The following is a 19072-nucleotide window of genomic DNA, read 5'->3' as shown; positions in this document are numbered from 1 at the left end:
ATTTTTGTTTAGCAGGATGGGTGTTGCACTATAAGCTTGCCAAAAGTAGGAACCTTAAATCTAAATCCAAGGTTGACCCAACAGGGAGGGGGTCATAGCTCAGCAGAGAGCTCGTGCTTTGCATGTATAAGGTGCAGCCATATTCAGACCTGTGTATCCCCAGTTAAAAGCTCAGAAAGACCCAGCACATTCCACATCAAGATGCACATGTATGGTCCATCTCAATTCAAAAGAGTTAGAACCAAACAACAACATATGGATAGCTCAAGGTCACCCATATCAGTAAGTCCAGAGAAAATGCCAATGAGAAAACAGCCAAAGCCCACAATGCCTTCTTATTGAAGGCATTCTGTTACTACACATTCACACTTGCACAAAGAAACAGCCCACCAGTGATGTGAAACACAATTTTCAGTGGAAGATCCTCAGTGTTTAGAAATGCATTGGTTCACAAAATCAGTTAGAAATATAACAAACACATAGAATACCAGTCGTATTGGGCAACTGGAGTTGTGTCCAATGCTAGAGTCACTTAGAGTAGTCCCATGGAAATAAATGGGACTTGCGTTAGACTGACATTGGATTCAAGCCATTAGATGCAACCTTGAGAATGGATACAATGGATACTATACAAGTCTAATCTAATATGAGTAAGCATAATTGAACACATGGGGACTTCCTCCCGAGTAAAAATTGTAATTAACTTTTTTTTGGTGACTATCCCTAAGAAGCATATATATGGATGCACACAGATCTTCGTGTTAAAATTACTGTTTAGAGTTTTCAGTGCCTTCAGTTGTTTTCTTCAAATCTAAATAATGCAAGGGAGATGCATAAAAATAATCTCCAGTCAAGTATAGCTTTCGATTTGTTTGACCATAACATTTAAAGTAGCGTTGGGGAACTTGTGGTTCTCCACATGTTGTTGGACTACAACTCCCAGAATCCCTCACCATTGGCTATGCTGGCTAGGGCTGATGGGTGTTGTAGGCTAATAAGATCTGGACAGCCACATGTTCCCCACCACCACTGATTGAGACCACACTCAGTGTGCTTCCTTTCTCCCCCCCCCCCTCAAAAAAACATTTCAGTTCAACTACGTTTGGCTGCTGGGGAAAAGCTCTTTGGGGAGATATTTATACAGCACATAAAATTAACAGGGCATACTTTTTTGCAGTTTTGTTTACTAAATGTGAGTCAAATAACTATGTGAAATCAGGTCTCAGGCAGTTTAGGAAAGTAGTTTTTTCTGGGGGAAAAATCTGATTTAAAAATTTCTAGAAAATCCACATCACTGCCTCCCACCCCACCCACACCGCTTTAGGTCATGCCCTTCCTCTTTCACATATATATAACAGACCTGTAGCTCCCTCACCCTCCATCATCCTGACACTGTTCCTTACCCATCACCTACCATAGAAAGATTTGAAGAAAGGAATTTCTGAAGCTGAAAGGCAAACTACAATCCTTTTTCTCTCTTTTCTCTCCACACTCTCCCTTTCACTTCAGGGACTGGCCTCTTATTTAACATTTGTGAATTGTGCTGTTTTTCTTCTCTCATATTAATCCACAGAAGTGTGAATCTGTATTCTTTTTGTTCCAATGCGGAAAATGAGAACAGAACCGGCTTCAAGAATCTAATATTCCTCCCCCCCGCCCCCCTCCATGTACTTGGAATTAGTCTTTCCCCATTGATTAAAATGTTTCTTCCCTATCTGGCCACCATGCTGTGTTTGAAAAGTAGATACTGAATCAAATTCTTAGGGGGGAAACAACTGATAATGAAATGTATGGGTCTATAGTAGTGCAAAACAATTGAGAAACAATCACTAAAGTGGCAATCCTATGCATATTTAACTAGGAGTGAGCATAATTGAACACAATGGGACCTCCTCCCAAGTAAACATATATGGGATTGTGTTGCAGGATTGTTAGTGCAGTCTTACTGCATGCATATAATTACTCTGGGCTATTTTGCATAACTTTTGCATCTGTAATACTAATAACAATAATAAATAATGGCATGAGATTATTCTCAGGCACTTGTGAAAATGTGGGCCGTGTAAGCAAGCACCAGACCACTGGCGTTCATGAACATCACTTATTATTTGCATAGTTATAAACCCACTGTGGTGGGCTTAATACATACGTTATACTGTTCTAATGCAAATCAGGTGTAACTCCATTAAAGTGAAAGGAATTACATTGACCTAATAATGTCCAGGAAGCCATGGAAGATCAGATAAGCAACAAAATGGCTAATTATGCTAGTCAAGAAAAGGAATTGCAACAGCCAATTGCATTCATAGATAGATAGATAGATAGATAGATAGATAGATAGATAGATAGATAGATAGACAGACAGACATCTGCTCTGAACCCCCTGAGTCTATGACAGTCTATCCATCTGCTTCTTTGGACATGGAAGTAGGTTCTGTGATTTATGTAATTCCTTCTACTCCATCGGGGTTACTCCTGGCATATAACAATGTCACTGACAGAGGAATAAGACCCATGGTCTTCTCTTCTTTAGAGATGGACCACGGCCAAAAATTCAGATCTGAAGAGCCTCAGTCTTTGAAAAAGTTTGTATCTGGACATGGATCTTAACTCAACTACTCATATCCATTCTTAACACCATTATTAGCTGTATACTCTTTCACCCACTCTCAAATCAGACCAATTACATTTTCAACCATCATCAAACTCAAAGACATTTGTAAGTGGAAGTACTGTAGATATTTTCCATGGAAGACAATCATTTAAATCTTAATGTACATAAATACAAGGTAATAACCCCATTTCTTTCTTTCTCTTGGATGTCATTGATGTCTTAGTAACTGGATGTATTGTATTATGTTTCTGGACTCTGAGGTATTTGATAGCTCCTCCTCCACTTTTACATTTTTGTTCAAATTTATAGACATTGAAGCATCTCTCTCTTTCTTTTGTCTGTGAATGTGTGTGTGCTTTCCCATATTAGTAAAGGGCATTGTTCTTCAGCCCTCTAGGTTTGCTTCCATCATTGCTTCAATGCATCAGCTGCCAATTAATGCATTGAAATGCCACCATAATAATTCAGTTTCTCCATCCGTCATTCTCTCATGTTCTGTTGAAGACAATACAGCTGCAACAACAACAACAAAAAAAATACAATTCATTCCATCCTGTCATCCCTTTGTCCTGACCAGAACAACTCGATCGTGTTGAAGAAGGCATGAACCATATCAACCAAGACATGAAGGAGGCCGAGAAAAATTTAAAAGATTTAGGGAAATGCTGTGGCCTTTTCATATGTCCTTGTAACAAGTAGGTACTGGGTACCAGCTCTGCTCTGTAGCGTCCAGTTCTTTGTCATGAGTGAATGTCTGAAGTTGGTTTTTTTTTTGTCTTTTTTTTTTCTTTGTCCCTTTCCATCTGCTTCATACTGTGGGGATAAAATACTTGTGTTTAATCAGAACAACTGGAACGCATCGAAGAGGGAATGGACCAAATCAATAAGGACATGAAAGAAGCAGAAAAGAATTTGACGGACCTAGGAAAATTCTGTGGGCTTTGTGCCTGTCCATGTAACAAGTAGGTGCTGCCTGCCTGCCTGCCTGATTTCTTGAGCACCCAAGGCTGATCTCAGACATAACAAAGCCTTGTGACGCTCATCCTTGCTTAAGGCACCTGGGCAGGATGAGCATGTGGCATGCAGAAAGAACAATTCTGGTTCCAATGCGTTCGTCTCATAGTGTAGACCAGAGGTTCCCAAACTTTTGGGGCCAACAAACCACTCTTGCCCATCCTTTAAAATTCCTCCCAGGCTACCGTCAACTCCCCCTCCCACTGTCAGCATTCAAATTCCCAGCTATTGGGCATCCAATAGGGCAGCAGCAATCTGTCTCACAAGTTATTCCCCTGCCAGAATCTAACGCTATTGCCCGGAACCTTGAATACTGACACAGGGGTTTGTGGCTTTGCGGCAGTCCCAGTAGAGAAGAGGAAGTGGCTGTTCACCACTTCCCCTTCATGGATGGGCACTGCTGTGACATGGTGGACTAGATGAGGCTGGGATAAATGTGGCTCTGTTCACTGTTTGCGAACCACTTAATGTCATCTCAGAGATCAACAGTGGCTTGTGGGTTTACTGGTTTGGGAACCGCTGGTGTAGACAACAGCGGGATTACTGTAGATGCATTAAAATCAGGCATACCACAGTGAAACCTTCACTGTGAACACTTTTTAATGATGAAGATTTCAACATTTTACAGAGTGTGTACTACGTAGCATTAATAACCTGATCTTCAAAAATTAATGGCACTATTAGAATACTCTTTGTTATTTTTTTCCTGAAGAGGCTTAAAGGGAGTACTTTCTTGACCATGACCTGTGGCTCAAAATTACACAAAGGAATCATTTGGAACAAAATGTTGCCACTATCATATTTTCAGCAGATACCTTTCTTTGCAAGGTCTGGAGACATGCCATGGTTTCTTATTTGATCCCAAGTTATGGGGAATGAAAAAAAAAAATTGGCAGGAAAACTGGACCCCTTTTGCTAACTGCCCATTTCTGAATTGGGTGGTGTACACCAAGCAGAAATGTTGAAATGTGACAGGTTTGCTTGCATGTTATTGCCATAAAATAAATATGCAGCATAAAAATGTAGTGTGTGAACTTTGAAGTGAGAATGTAGACACAAAAGAATGGGCTCTTTGATGGATAAAAGACTTAGCATGCACTGAGTTATTGCATGAATGAATTACTAAAAATATATTAATAAGTAGGTAGGCAGCCCTAAAATTGTGTGTGTGTGTGTTTGTAATCTTCTGTATGTTGGCATTTCATTTATTAGACCAGTGTTATGGTTATTCACCCACTCACCTGGAGTGATTAGGTTGGCAAACCCAACACTCAAGCTGCCCCCATGACGTATAGTTAGATGTGGGCAGACAGGAGGGTTAGATCAAAAAAATGTTTCCGGGCTGGTATATTTCCTGTACTTACCTGCAGGAAGTGGATCTAGGGTGGATCTAGGTGTGGATCTAGGGTGGCTTTGTGTCCTATTTTACAGAGGACCTTCTTCTTTTGGAAGGTCTGTCAGAGATCTGTCCTCTGTTTGAAGGGCCGAGTCCAGATAGAGACAAAGAACCCATCAGAAGGTATAGCAAGCACGGGCCTTGAAGTTGTCCATCCACAGTTAGCACTGGAACGGCAGACTGAGCAGGCCCACAGGTCACCTGATCACAGTCTTCCCCACTATGGTGACATGTATTATATTGTATTTCTATATAAATGAGAGTTACCATTTCCAGTGAAGGCTGGTGGCTCCGATGTCTGTGGGTGGTGAATCTGCCCCTGGTTTCTGTCTGCGAAGCACCTTGGATAGCTCCTTTAGAGTTCTGACTGGTTCTGACTGAAACCTGGAGCAGATTCACCACCCCATGGACATCGGAGGCACCGGCTTCCACTGGACATTTCTTAGTTTGAATTTCTATGAATAAATTAACAGATGCACATTTTATGCACACCTTTTGTGCCCTCTTTTGTCCAGTCTTTTGGTGATGCATTTCCTTTATTTATTTATTTATTTATTTAGCGATGCATAAATGGCCATGGTAGCTGAATCAGTCCTTCAGAGCAATCCTGTCTTGAGCACTGAAAACTGGTCAGATCCCACACAGAATTCAAAGAGCGATCTGAATCTGTGTCACTTTCCTACGTGAGATCCCTTTCAGATAACCACAAGAACATGTCCTGTTAGCCTAAAGCCAGTGCATTGGCCTGGCTATGCTTCTTCCATCACACTCGAAGCCACTCTGAATAAGAAAATTACAGTTGTTCCTTAGCTCCATGGCCTTGTCATTCAGAAGCAATTCCTTGACAGGATATTTAACAGCGATATTTATTTGGAAGGAAGAGGGTGGGGGTAGAGGGCGGGAAGACAAACACTACTGCTGAACTGAGTAAGTGCCTCTACACAGTGATTTGTTGTTCTTTGTCACAGTCACTTCATAGAGGCATATATTTCAGATCCGTTTGTGTCTGTCTGGAAACACAAGATGGCACAGGCTGCTGGCTGCAGGCTGTGACAGTAGCAGGGCTTTGGGATGGTTGAGCTAATGCCCCAGTTCACACGTAACGACAACCCATGGATTGTTTAAACCCTGGGTTGTCAGGGCCATAGCCACTGCCTCCCACCTGCTCACTGCTTCGACTTTTCATTCAGTTTCTCAAACATGGATTCAAACTCATGGGTTGTTGGGGCTGTGTGGGAGTGCGTGTGGGAGAGCCCTGTCTCCCACCTACTTACAGCTTGCATCCAGTTTCTCAAACATGGGTTTGACTTTGATGTGACATCCAAACCCAGAAATCTGGGTTGTTGAGGGAGAAACTCAACCTGCAAGTTTGAACCTGTGTGGCTCTGACATTTCGTGGGTTAAACAACCCATGGATTGCCATTACGTGTGAACCAGGCCATAGTCTCACTACCCGTTTGCATGGACTACTAAAGATAACCAGTGGGCAAAATGGTGATGTGTGTATGTTGAAACGGAGAAGGAGTCTGTTGTCATAAGCAGAGCCAACACCTAAAGTTTCAAATGATTGTCCGTCATGTGGTAATTGTTATACAAAAGTCACTTGAATCCAACTTCTGTCTATTTTAAAATCAACCTAGCATTTAAATCCATAGTTGTTTATTTACCTATTTAATCCCATAGGAAGTTTGATCCTATGGCTCAAAAATAATTAAGAAAGCTTGTGGCACCTTAAAGATTGTCAGCGTTATGATTGTCCTAGGCATGTTTTGCTTGGAAGCACGCCCTAGAGTTTGATGAGGCTTACTCCCAAGCAGATATGCCTAGGGTTACAGTTACACAACACAGTCCTAACCATATTAATTCAGAAGTAAAAACCTATTGATTTCAATTGGGCCTACTTCTTAGTCAGTATGCTTAAGATTGCTGTCATACAGGGCAGTTCTAAGCATGTTTGTTCAGAAAAATAGTCCCATTGAGTTTAACTGAACTAGTAAGAATGCTTAGAATTAAAGTCTGTTAACATACTATGGGTTGGATCCAGATTTACCTATACCTAGAGTTGACCACTGAAATCAATGGGACTGGAATTTGTCATGACTAACTTAGGTCTATTGGTTTCAATGGGTTTTCTGTATGTATAACTAAATGTGGGTCCAATCCTCTGTCTCCAAAGGCTCCTGGCGGAAAACAAAACTTTTCTAGGGGCACAAATCCTACTCATGTTTAGACCGAAAAAAGGCCTACAACTCCAGCATCCCTCCAGCCAGCCATGCTGGCTGGGGCATGCTGGGAATTGTAGGACTCCTTTCTGTCTAGCCATGCATAGGATTGCACCCTAAAGCAATTTTAAAAAATAACATTTATGAAATGGGTTGATGATTAGCACTGTTTGAAATCAATGGCCAAATGAATCACATTTTAACAGTGTTCAGATCACATTGCCGCCACTGCAGAGCCTTTAGGCAGTGGCAATATTGGACATTTATTACTAATAGCACTCCAATGTTTATTTTATTTTTCTCATCCCCACAGTTAGGAGAGCTCATTTTTATATATAGGCTTGTGCATGCCTAGTTTATAATAACTGCCATTTTGGGTTTTTACCCCAAGAGACTTGCTGGAACTGGCATCATTTCTGGGACTGTAATAAGCTTCTGTCAGGTCCAATTTGTAATCTTGGATAGTTTTAGTACTAAAACAACACACCAGGATGCTGCACTTATTAATATTATCTGTCACTACTGGTATGCCTGGATTTTAATTTCTTGGTGGAGGCTCAGTCAAAGATGGCTCCTCTGAAAAACTGTGCAACTGAGTTCAGTGTCTCCAAGATACTTTCCATGGCCTAACATTTCCGATTCTCAGTATTGCTGATGATCCATTTTTGCCTGCGTCCCACTTGCTGTGTAGGCTGTTATTGCTAGCGCATTAAGAGAATGTTGAACTTCTAGGACAGCTGTGCTTTACTGAGAATGCTTCACTTATTCATGCCTGTAGCTGGTGCATGAAAAACAACCACCACACACACACACACAGAGGAATTTCCCTTTCTGATGCTCAACTGCAACACATGCCTGTGTGTGTGTGTGTGTGTGTGTATATATATATATATATATATTAATTTTTTTCCCGCACTCATCATCCCACTATGGCTTGATTTTACTTTTTGTCTCTGTGGACAAAGGTTTGTACATCAACTGTAGATGTATAGTTACTCTTTCCAAGTACCGATATATTATTAAAATATCTAATGCAATTGCCCTAACCTACAGCTCCTTAAGGTAAACAACTTGCCCATGATTCTAATATAACATTGGAAAGGTTGGTGGATGTATACATTCACTCTGCCACACATTTAAAAAAGGATCCTTGGCCATGGTACTGTGCTTAAAAGAAGGCCACATCTGTTTGTTTGTTTTTAAAATAAATCTAAGATGGTCTGTTGCTGTGATGTGATGTACACACTACCCTTGGCGGTTTTGCTTTCGTGTCTGTCTAGCAGTACGTCCTCTGTGTTATATGTCCAAATGTACACGTGTCAGAAAATACAGCTGAATGTTTTCTAGTTGTCTTTATTTCTATTAATTTTTACTGTCCCCCCAACCAATTAAACAAGGCAGCCAAAACAAAAACGTTGCCAACTTGGCCATTGCAATTGATTCCATTAAAAATAAAATTTCTAAGCATCACAGTTGTTGTGGCAGCAACAATGACATGAAACAAAACAAAACAAACACTTTTGTTCAGGTTTATGATATATCGGTATACCAGAAGTCCCCTTTATCAAACACTCATTTGCTTGACTCAGCTCTTGGCTTGAAGAAATAATCACCGCCGTTGTATTTTGGGCAGTTGTCTCTCCCCGCTCGGGGTCTTGTTACTCACCTTCTGTTTTTGCATAGGCTTAAATCAAGTGATGCTTATAAAAAAGCCTGGGGCAATAATCAAGATGGGGTTGTAGCCAGCCAGCCTGCACGAGTCATGGATGAACGAGAACAGATGGCCATCAGCGGTGGATTTATCCGCAGGTGAGGATGGTGGGTTGTTGTTGTTTCTGTCCTGTCTTTTTCTTCCTTCTTGCCTGTCACTGGCATACTAAGAGTGTTTCCATATGGTCCTAGAGAGAGTGTTTGTGTTGTTGTAACTATAGCTGATCCCCCAGATGGCAATGACCAAGTTAATTAGTCCAACTCTTTCAAAAATGTCCACTGACATTCCGTGCCTCTTTTGGGAACAGTTCTCTAAGGGCTCCTTCACACAGAGCTTTCATTTTGTGATTGAGACTGCTCCTTCACAGAAGTTTGCAGGCTCTTTATATGACACAGTGACCCTGCCATAGCCCTCCAGGGCATCCTCTGCAGTAAATGCCCTTTGTTCTGTTTTTAAATAGATCACAGTTAATGAGCTATCAAATTACCCCGTTGTGTTCCACTTCAGATTCCTCCATGAAAAGAGTTAAAGCGGCAAGAAGAGGAGCGAGATCAGTGAAAGATAACGGAAGACTCAGATATGGGGAGAAGGAGCGGGGAAGGGGAGGGGGGAAAGGAAGCGTGTGCAAAGGGAGTCAGTGGTGATCCTGCATTTGAAACGGAAGCAGAAAGCCCCGTTTTAAATGCAGGATCTTAGGCTGGTGTAGAGATGCCCAAAATCTTCAAAGCAGACCATAGGAACCCAAAATCAAAGGACTTGAAAACATAGGCCTGGGATCTCTACCATAGGGTCTTTGGGCGCCAATGTGCCCATGGGCACCTCTCTTGGCACTCAGCAGGTTTCTCACCCCTCCTGATTTTTTTAATTAACTCTTCATTTTTAAGGAGGTTCGCCTGCTGAAAAGTGAGGTGCTGCCCTCCAGCACCATCTTTATTTGCGTCCAAAAGTGCGGCTTTGTGTTTTGGCACTCAGGCCCCACCTCTGCCTTGTCCTTAGGTTCTTGAGCAAGTGACTTGTCTTTTTGTCCCTCCAGTTTGCCTTCTGGGAAATGAGTGCTTTGTGACTGGCCATGTCCAACATGGCAGCCATTTTATGAATGGACAAGGCCCCCATGGCAGCCATTTTGTGAAAGTACCCATAACACTCCCAACATTTGAAATGTGCCCACAGACACCCCCCCCCAAAATGTGGACCCTTGACATATGCTTTTCATCATTTTCCCCCAAGAGACCTGGGGGGCAACCACTGCCCCTCCAGCCATCCTTGCCTTTCACCGTAAATCCTGATCTGAGTTGTGGGAGCAACTGCCTGCTTTGCAGAATCCAGTCCCCCCCCCCCCCCGCACACGCACCTTTGGGGTTGTGGAGGGGGTGCTCAATCATTGCAGAACCACTCAGATTATAGTCATTCGAAGTTAGATTGAATTGGATGGTACTGGGACTATCTCAGAGCTCCACTGGCAGTCTATCATGGCCCAACCAGATGTGCAGGGTGCATGGTTCCCCCTGCAAAGTTGTGGGTTGTCCCTTACAACCATTTGGCAAGGAGGGGAAGTACAGGAAGTCACAGCAAACTCTGTAGAACACATGGTTTGCTGGTGGCAGTGGTGGTGGTGGTGGTGGCATTGCCTACATCAGGAGACTAATTCTTAGTTTTAACTTTGTATATTGATCACTGGATAGCCAGTGTGGTGTAGTGGTTAGAGTGTTGGACTAGGACTGAGGAGATCCAGGTTCTAGTTCCCACTCAGCCATGAAGCTCACTGGGTGACTTTGGGCCAGTCACTGATTCTCAGCCTAACCTACCTCACAGGGTTGTTGTGGGGATAAAATGGACAGGAGGAGGACCATGTAAGCCATCTTGGGTTCCTTGCAAGAGGAAAAAGTGGTTGGATATAAATGTGATAATACATATAAATACATAAATAAATAATCATAAGGGTAATAATCATAATAAATTGAAAAATACATTGTATATCCAAACATCAGACTATATTCACAAAGACTACAGATGTACTGCATCCTGAACTCTGTCATTCCAATATAACATAAACAAGGCCACTTCTCTGTGAATGAGTTAGTTTGGCACCTCCCTTCTCTAGCTATATAATATTTGTTAATTTTGTCACACAGCCCATATTCCAAATTCGTATGCGGCATTCATCACTGGGAGAAGAATTAATCTTCCACCTATAACTAGTAGACACACGTGCTGCTCTCCCATTTCACTATCTTCTCATTCAGCTAAACCCTTAACGTAACCAAAGAATATAACTAACAGATCCAATAGTAGATCATAACCTATAATTTTCTTAATTCTGCTTATAAAAGCTCCAAACAATTCATAGAATCATAGAATCGTAGGGTTGGAAGGGGCCTATAAGATCATCGAGTCCAACCCCCTGCTCAATGCAGGAATCCAAGTCAGAGCATCTCTGACAGATGGCTGTCCAGCCTCGTCTTGAACGCCTCCAGTGTGGGAGAGCCCACCACCTCCCTACGTAATTACAGTCTTGGGACATGACACAAAAAAATAAATTCACTGTAATAGAATCATATCACCAACATTTATCTTTCACTTGTATCTAATTTTTCCAACTCTGGAAGGTGTTAAATGGTATCTGAAAATTACTTTATAAAAGCTCTCCTTACAATTCATACATAAAGTAGATTGTGGATTGTATTTCCAAATCCAGTCCTGTACCTCCTATGTGATACTACTCCCTAAATCAGAGGTCTCCAACCTTTTTAGCCTTTGGGCCCCATCACAATTTGACTGCTGTAGGAGGATGGGGGGCCCAATCACAAAAATGTTAGGAGTGTCCCTGTATCTCTCTGTGTGTGCATGAATGTACTCCCTGTGTGTATGCTATCCACTCTGGCTTATTTCTGTGCTCTTCTCTCTCTCTCTCTCTTTCCTTCCTTCTCTCTCTCTGGCTCCCCTTCCTTCCTTTCTCTTGCTTTCTGACTCCTCTCTCTCTGGTTCTCCTTCCTTCCTTCCTTCCTTCCTTCCTTCTTCTCTCTCTCTCTCTCTCTCCCCCCCCCCTCCCTGGATCCTCTTTTTTGCTTCCTATACTAGCCAATAGAATTATCTCCATTGGTTTTTATAGGGAGTGAACCACACACTCACCCTTGCCGAAAAACACTGGAGGGAAGAGAAGCTCACCTCTACCAAAAACTGTGTTGCCCTTGGTGGAGGCTGCACTTTGCCCCCCCCCCCCAGCTGTTTTTCACCAGGGGAGCTTTTTCCCTCTTTGTAAATGCCAATGCCACAATCTGCATTGACTTGTGTAGGAAGCAAAACAGACCCTCTGCTGAGAATCGGCCGGAGGGGGGCAAGCCCCCCCCGACCAAGAACACTGTTTCCCCAACCTGCAACAGTTCCCCAACCCTGCTTTAATAGTGTTGACTAGCTGAAGACCCTTTTTAGCTGTTCTGATACTTTAACTGGTGCTGTTTTTCATTGTGTATTTTCTCAAATTTTTCTGCTGCTTTTATTGTTCTATTGTTTTTGTTGTTACTTGTTGCTTTTATTTTTGTTTTCAACTTTGGGTGAAATCCAACTAGTGTTTGTCTACCTGCAGCCCACAACACCTCCAGGATTTTATAAATAAATGAATCTGAACATTCACATTTTAAAGAATAGCAAATTGTATACAACAGCATACTTAAAACCAGTTACCACAAAGGAAAAATCATCCAATAGACAAGTATTATTCTCTTTATTTCTAAGATGTTTAATTTGTTAATTGTTAATGATTAACACATTATTATTGTTATTTCATTATTTTAAGAATGTATATACTGCACTTTGATATAGATATTTCCAGGATGTCTGACAAATGAGCAGTGTCATGGTTTAACAGTAAGAAGGGAACAAGCATGTTCCTTTGAACGGGCAAAGAGGCCCAACAATTTTGAATGGATGTGTGGCCCTATGCTATGGTTCAGTCCACTGTTACTCCTTATTCCCCTGCAGGGTAACAAATGATGCCCGAGAAGGTGAGATGGATGAAAACCTGGAACAGGTCAGCGGCATCATTGGAAATCTCCGTCACATGGCCCTGGATATGGGCAATGAGATTGACACACAGAACAGCCAAATTGACAGGATCATGGAGAAGGTAAGGGCTGACCTGCCATTTGCATCCGATATTCCTTGTATGATAATAAGTTATTTTGTAACAAAAAAGTTGGTATAAATGTCAAAAAAAAAAGAAGAAAAATACTGTTTAGTTTTTGGCAGGGATTAATGCAATTCACATCATTTCAATTTGATTATTTTACTTAAACGTACACAGGCTTAGTTGCAGTGGGGCAGGAGGACCAGGGGGTCCTCTGTAAAGTAGGAGATGTGGCCAACCTATCCTCAGCCCTCCCCACAATAAGTGACCCTGCCTTCTTTCCTTCCCAAAAAGTCGGGTTGTTGATCTTTTGTTTTGCTTGAGAAGTGGGTGGAGTAGAGAAGGTTGGTTGATGGCAGGAGTGGGAGCAAATGTCATTGCAAGCCAGATCTGAATTTGAAGGGGAACTGGGCCTGACTAGGGCAACCGTATCTCCTACTTTACAGAGGACAGTCCTCTATTGGAAGCGCTGCCAGTCCTCTATTTGAAGATGTCTTCTATGTCAAGGGCTATCTAGTCGAAGTCCTGTTTAAAGATAAGGAACCCTAAGAAGGGAGAGTGAGCTTAGGGGCCTAGAAGTTGCCCATCCATAGTTAGCACTTGGACAACTGACTGAGGAGGCACACAGGAGGTCACCTGGTCATAGTCTTCCCCCGGATGGTGAGATGTATTGTATTTCTATTTAACATAAATTATAGTAATTATTTCCAAATTGGCAATTATACATATAGGGGCTGTTCACACAACACACTAACCCACACTCAGTGGTTGAGTGTGGGTTGTTTTCAACCATGGGTTGTTTGTTGAACTGTGGGTTAGCGTGTTGTCTGAACACAACATGTCTTCCGTAGGGTCGGTTATCGTGTTGTCTGAATGCAGTCAGGGTGGCTTGCTACCCATGCACTGTGGCCTGTTAACATCCTGAACAACCCAACAACAAACCGTGGGTTCTCAAGGTGGCTTGTTGGAGAAAATAAGCCACACTGCATGGTTAACAAGCCACCCTGGCTGCGTTTAGACAACATGCTAACCCACAGTTCAACAAACAACCCACAGTTCAAAACAACCCACACTCAACCACTGAGTGTGGGTTAGCGTGTTGTGTGAACAGCAAAATACATTAGCATAAGCAAATTGTATGCAGGTCAGTGTCCTCTTTTGGGGGGTGGGGGGTGATGCATTGCCTCTTTTTTTTTCCAATGTGCAAGTGGCCGCCTTAGGCCTGATGCGCAAAGGGATGGGGCTTTTCAAACTGGGGGAACTTGAACTCCTAAATCCTGCAGTTAGAACTTCCACCCCATCACTAATTCTTAGGACAGTGCTGTAGTGATGTGTACTCTAGATCCTAACCAAGAGGAGGCTAGACAGTTTGGGACAGGGCACACTGTTGCCCTCATGTCACTCTACCTCACACACTGGCAACAGGACTGTGTCCAGCTAGAGTGGTTGCAGAGGGAAGAACTTTCTGATCTAAATCATGAGTTGCACATTGCAAAAAGAGGGGGCTAAGGCCAGTACAGCGGGAGTAGTGATGGTGATAGGCAGGGGGCGGGGGTTTTGTGCCATGCACTAGCACTCCCCACTCCGTGCTGGTATTGCCTGGATTGCAACATCAAGCTGAACTAGGGATGTGCGACACTCACTTACCTTTTCGCGGATTGATTCACGGGGGGGGGGAGTGCTCCGTCCCTCCCCCCAGAATCCTTGATGGGGGGGGAGGTGATCCGGTCCTCCCCGCCGGAATCCTGCCCAGCCGGCTCTGCTCCACGGTGGATCCGCAGAGCAGCCGGCCAGGGCCGTCCGCAGCCGGATTTCCGGCCGCGGATGGGCTGGTGCGGACGCAAATGGCGGCCGCCGTAGCGGCCGCCATTTCTGTCCAGCCAGGCTGCTGTGATAGGCTACGTAAGTATTTACGTAGCTACCCCCCAAAAAAACAGCGTACGCAAATGGCAGCGGCTATGGCGGCCGCCATTTGCGTTCCCTATTTTTCGCCGTTCTAGCCTATGTAAATATTTACGTAGCTAGAACGGCAAAAAATAAAGGAACGCAAATAGCGCCCACTACGCTATTTGTGTTCCCCTTTTTTTTCGCCGTAATAGCCTACGTAAATATTTACATAGGCTAGAAAAGCGAAAAATAGGGAACGCAAATGGCGGCCACCGTAGCCACCATTTGCGTACGCCGTTTTTTAAATTATTATTATCATTGGCTTGCCGTGATAGGCTACGTAAGTACTTATGTAGCCTATCACGGCAAAGACCAGGACGACAATAGCAGCCGCGGCAGCCGGTCGAAAGACCAGCCGCCGCCGGACTCACTGTCGGAGCCGCCGCCATCCGGAACATCCACCCCAGGTAAGCCTCGTCCCAGGGGGAATCCGTGGGGGAGCTGGGGGGCAGACCGTTCTGCCATGGGTTTTGGGGGGCTGAATGCACTGGCATTCAGCCTCACCGAGATCCGTGGCAGAATTCTCCGCCATCCCTAAGCTGAACACGCCGCGGATAACTGCGGTTTGGACTGCTGTTCTTCTGCTGCATATCTTCCACAATTACATTTCTTTTCTTTTTACTTGCCCCCTTCCTCTCGTTCTCCCATTCAGGCTGTTTCCAACAAAAGCAGGATCGATGATGCCAATCTACGTGCAACAAAGATGCTGGGCAGCGGTTAGGTGCAATGAAGTGCAGATTCTTCTTAACACTGTCCTCAAGGACAGCACTGTCATGCTTTTCTCATGGTATTGACCAACTAGGTTTGCACACATGCACATATCAACCCCTCTTCTGCTCTCCATTGTAAATGTTGTCCTGTGTAGGTTGTCAGCTTTCCAAAAATGATACTTGTAAATTTATTTTTATTTTCCAGATCTCTTTCTTTCCAAAGGTTGTATATAGTACTGATTTGATGGCTATAGCTCATGACAATGTTCAGTTTCATTCGTTGAGGTTTTTTCCCTTCCTCCCTCCCTCCCCCCCTCCCTCCCTCCCCCCCCCCTTTCTTTCTCGTCTGTCTGTTTTTGGTTGGTGGTGGGTTTGTTTTTTTTAAAATTTATGATGTTTTTGCTGAATGACAAAAAATGTAGGAATGCTCAACGTGCTGTTAAACTTTTAACTATACAGTATTGTTCTTGTAAAACTGTTAACATTCCACAGAGCTACTCCCAGAAGTCTTTTCTTCGGGGGTCATGTTGTTTAAGCACTTACGGATTCAATGTTCTCTCGGTTCTTCATTGCTGTCATCGGTTGTTATGAGTTCATGATTAAACAATGTGGAATTATATAACTTATAACAAGCATTGCACTAAAACAGAAAAAAGTGACGTGATTTATGCATTTATTGCATGAGAAATACTTTTAGACTCCTTAACTTAAGTGAGACCTTTCCATGGCAGTAGCAACATCAACAATGACAAAAGAAAACAAAAAAAATTAGCATGCTCGGTATTGGGACACTGTCAGGACTATGTTATACCAGCAAGTTTGCAGTAGTGCCACTTTATTTCTTCGTGTGTGTGTGTGTGTGTGTGTGTGTGTATGTATGTATGTATGTGTGTGTATATATATATATATATATATATATATATATATATATATATATATATAAATATATACAGTTATGAGTCATGTTCTTTCCTTTCCTTTTTTCTAATTTTAATTTCAAAAGAGATGGATTTGGCACTCATCATTTAACCATTGCCAGCAGATTAAACGTTTGGCTGAAAGTTATGTCAAGGACACACACACACGAAGCATCAACAAATAAGAAATCAGTGTAATATATAGAGTTTGTCTGCTGCTTTCGAAGACTGTCTTTTTTGGGGGGAGGGGATGGCTACCATATGAAATGTTGCAGAAACATGTAATTTTTATAAGGCGCTCTCTCTCTCTCTCTCTCTCTTCCCCCCTACCCTTCTCTCCCCCTATGTGGTTTGTTATTGGTACAGTTCTCTGTTGCTTACCTAGAGCTATGCACACCAAAATCACTGCAATGTTTAGTAGCTGTTATTAATTAAAAATAAAATGAAATAAAAATATCCTACATGAATGAAATCTAGATAAAACTGTGAGATTAAATATAGTTGCCGCATGTAATATGAAATTCCTTCTTGTCTCCTGTCAATTTGTGACGTGATTGACATTTTGTAGCTAGTTTAAAAAATATTAAAAATTATAGACCACAGACTTTCCAAGGCTTTTTTTTTAATCCATGAGTTGGCTCTTGGTCACTCATACCTTCTTACTTCCCACCCCCTGGGAAGAAAAGAATTCAGTAACATGCAGCGTAGACCACATGCTTCTTACGTTGAGAGGGACTGTGGCTCAGTGGCAGAGCACATGCTGAGCATTCGGAGGGGTCCCAGGTTTGATCCCCGGCATTTCCAGGAAGGGCTGGAAAAACTCCTGCCTGAAACCCTGGAGAGCCACTGCCAGTCCATTGACAATACTGGTCTAGATGGACCAAGGGTCTGACGCAGTATGAGGCAATTCTTTCTGTTCCTATGACCTGCAGCCTTCCGTTTAATAAAAGGTTTGCATTTGGGACCAGTAGTATAAATAGGCTTTGTTGTTGTTGTTCAGTCGTTAAGTCGTGTCCGACTCTTCGTGACCCCATGGACCATAGCACGCCAGGCCTTCCTGTCCTCCGCTCTCTCCCGGAGTGTACTCAAGTCCATATTCATTGCATCGGTAATGCTATCTAGCCATCTCATCCTCTGCCGTCCCCTTCTCCTTTTGCCTTCAATCTTTCCCAGAATCAGGGTCTTTTCCAGGGAGTTTTCTCTTCGCATTAGGTGGCCAAAATATTTGAGCTTCAGCTTCAGTATCTGTCCTTCCAGTGAGTGGTCAGGGTTGATTTCCTTTTACGTTTGACTGATTTGACCTCCTTGCAGTCCAGGGGACTCGTAAGAGTCTTCTCCAGCACCACAGTTCGAAGGCATCAATTCTTCGGCGCTCAGCCTTCCTTATAGTCCAGCTCTCACAGCCATACGTTGCTGCTGGGAAACCATAGCTTTGATTATGCGGACCTTTGTCGACAAGGTGATGTCTCTGCTTCCTACTATGCTTTCTAGGTTTGCCATAGCTTTCCTCCCAAGGAGTAAGTGTCTTTTAATTTCATGGCTACAGTCACCGTCTGCGGTGATCTTGGAGCTCAAGAAAGTAAAATCTGTCACTGCTTCCATTTCTTCCCCTTCTATATGCCAGGAAGCGATGGGGCCAGATGCCATGATCTTAGTTTTTTTAATGTTGAGTTTCAAACCAGCTTTTGCACTCTCCACTTTCACCCTCAACAAGAGGTTCTTTAGATCCTCTTCGCTTTCTGCCATTAGGGTGGTATCGTCTGTGTAACTGAGGTTGTTGATAATTCTCCCAGCAATCTTAATTCCAACCTGTGATTCACCCAACCCGGCATTTCTCATGATGTACTCTGCATATAAATTAAATAAGCAGGGTGACAATATACAGCCTTGTCGTACTCCTTTCCCAATTTTGAACCAATCGGTTGTTCCATGTCCTGTTCTTACTGTTGCTTCTTGACCCTCGTACAGGTTTCTCAGGAGACAGGTAAGGTGGTCTGGTACTCCCATCTCTTTCAGAATTTGCCACAGTTTGTTGTGATCCACACAATCAAACGCTTCAGCATAGTCAATGAAGCAGAATTAGACGTTTTTCTGGAATTCTCTTGCTTTCTCCATAATCCAGCGAATGTTGGTGATTTGATGTCTAGTTCCTCTGCCTCTTCGGAACCCAGCTTGTACTTACGGTAGTTCTCAGTTCACATACTGCTGAAGCCTAGCTTGTAGGATTTTGAGCATAACCTTGCTGGCATGTGAAATGGCCGCAGTTGTGCGGTAGTTTGAACACTCTTTGGCATTGCCCTTCTTTGGAATTGGAATGTAAACGGACCTTTTCCAGTCTTGTGGCCACTGTTGAGTGTTCCAAATTTGTTGGCATATTGAGTGCAGCACTTTAAAAGCATCATCTTTTAGGATTTTAAA

At 43.0% G+C, this 19072-nt stretch overlaps 1 protein-coding gene across 1 annotated transcript in view; it reads left to right on the top strand.

Annotated features, from left to right (window-relative positions):
- SNAP25 (synaptosome associated protein 25) overlaps positions 1–15748 on the top strand; it is a 36735-nt gene extending 20987 nt beyond the window's left edge. The window contains exons 4-7 of the mRNA XM_084830450.1: positions 3459–3576; positions 8930–9055; positions 12936–13080; positions 15680–15748. Of these exons, the coding sequence (XP_084686576.1) occupies positions 3459–3576; positions 8930–9055; positions 12936–13080; positions 15680–15748 (458 nt within the window). The remainder of the gene's footprint in view (positions 1–3458; positions 3577–8929; positions 9056–12935; positions 13081–15679) is intronic.
- Positions 15749–19072: the final 3324 nt, after the last annotated feature.

This window comes from Heloderma suspectum, chromosome 1, assembly GCF_057233095.1.
Source record: "Heloderma suspectum isolate Gila_16-S chromosome 1, 16-S_ref, whole genome shotgun sequence".
Taxonomy (NCBI): domain Eukaryota; kingdom Metazoa; phylum Chordata; class Lepidosauria; order Squamata; family Helodermatidae; genus Heloderma; species Heloderma suspectum.
Note: the sequence above shows the minus strand (reverse complement) of the source record. Positions and strands in the feature narration are given on the sequence as shown.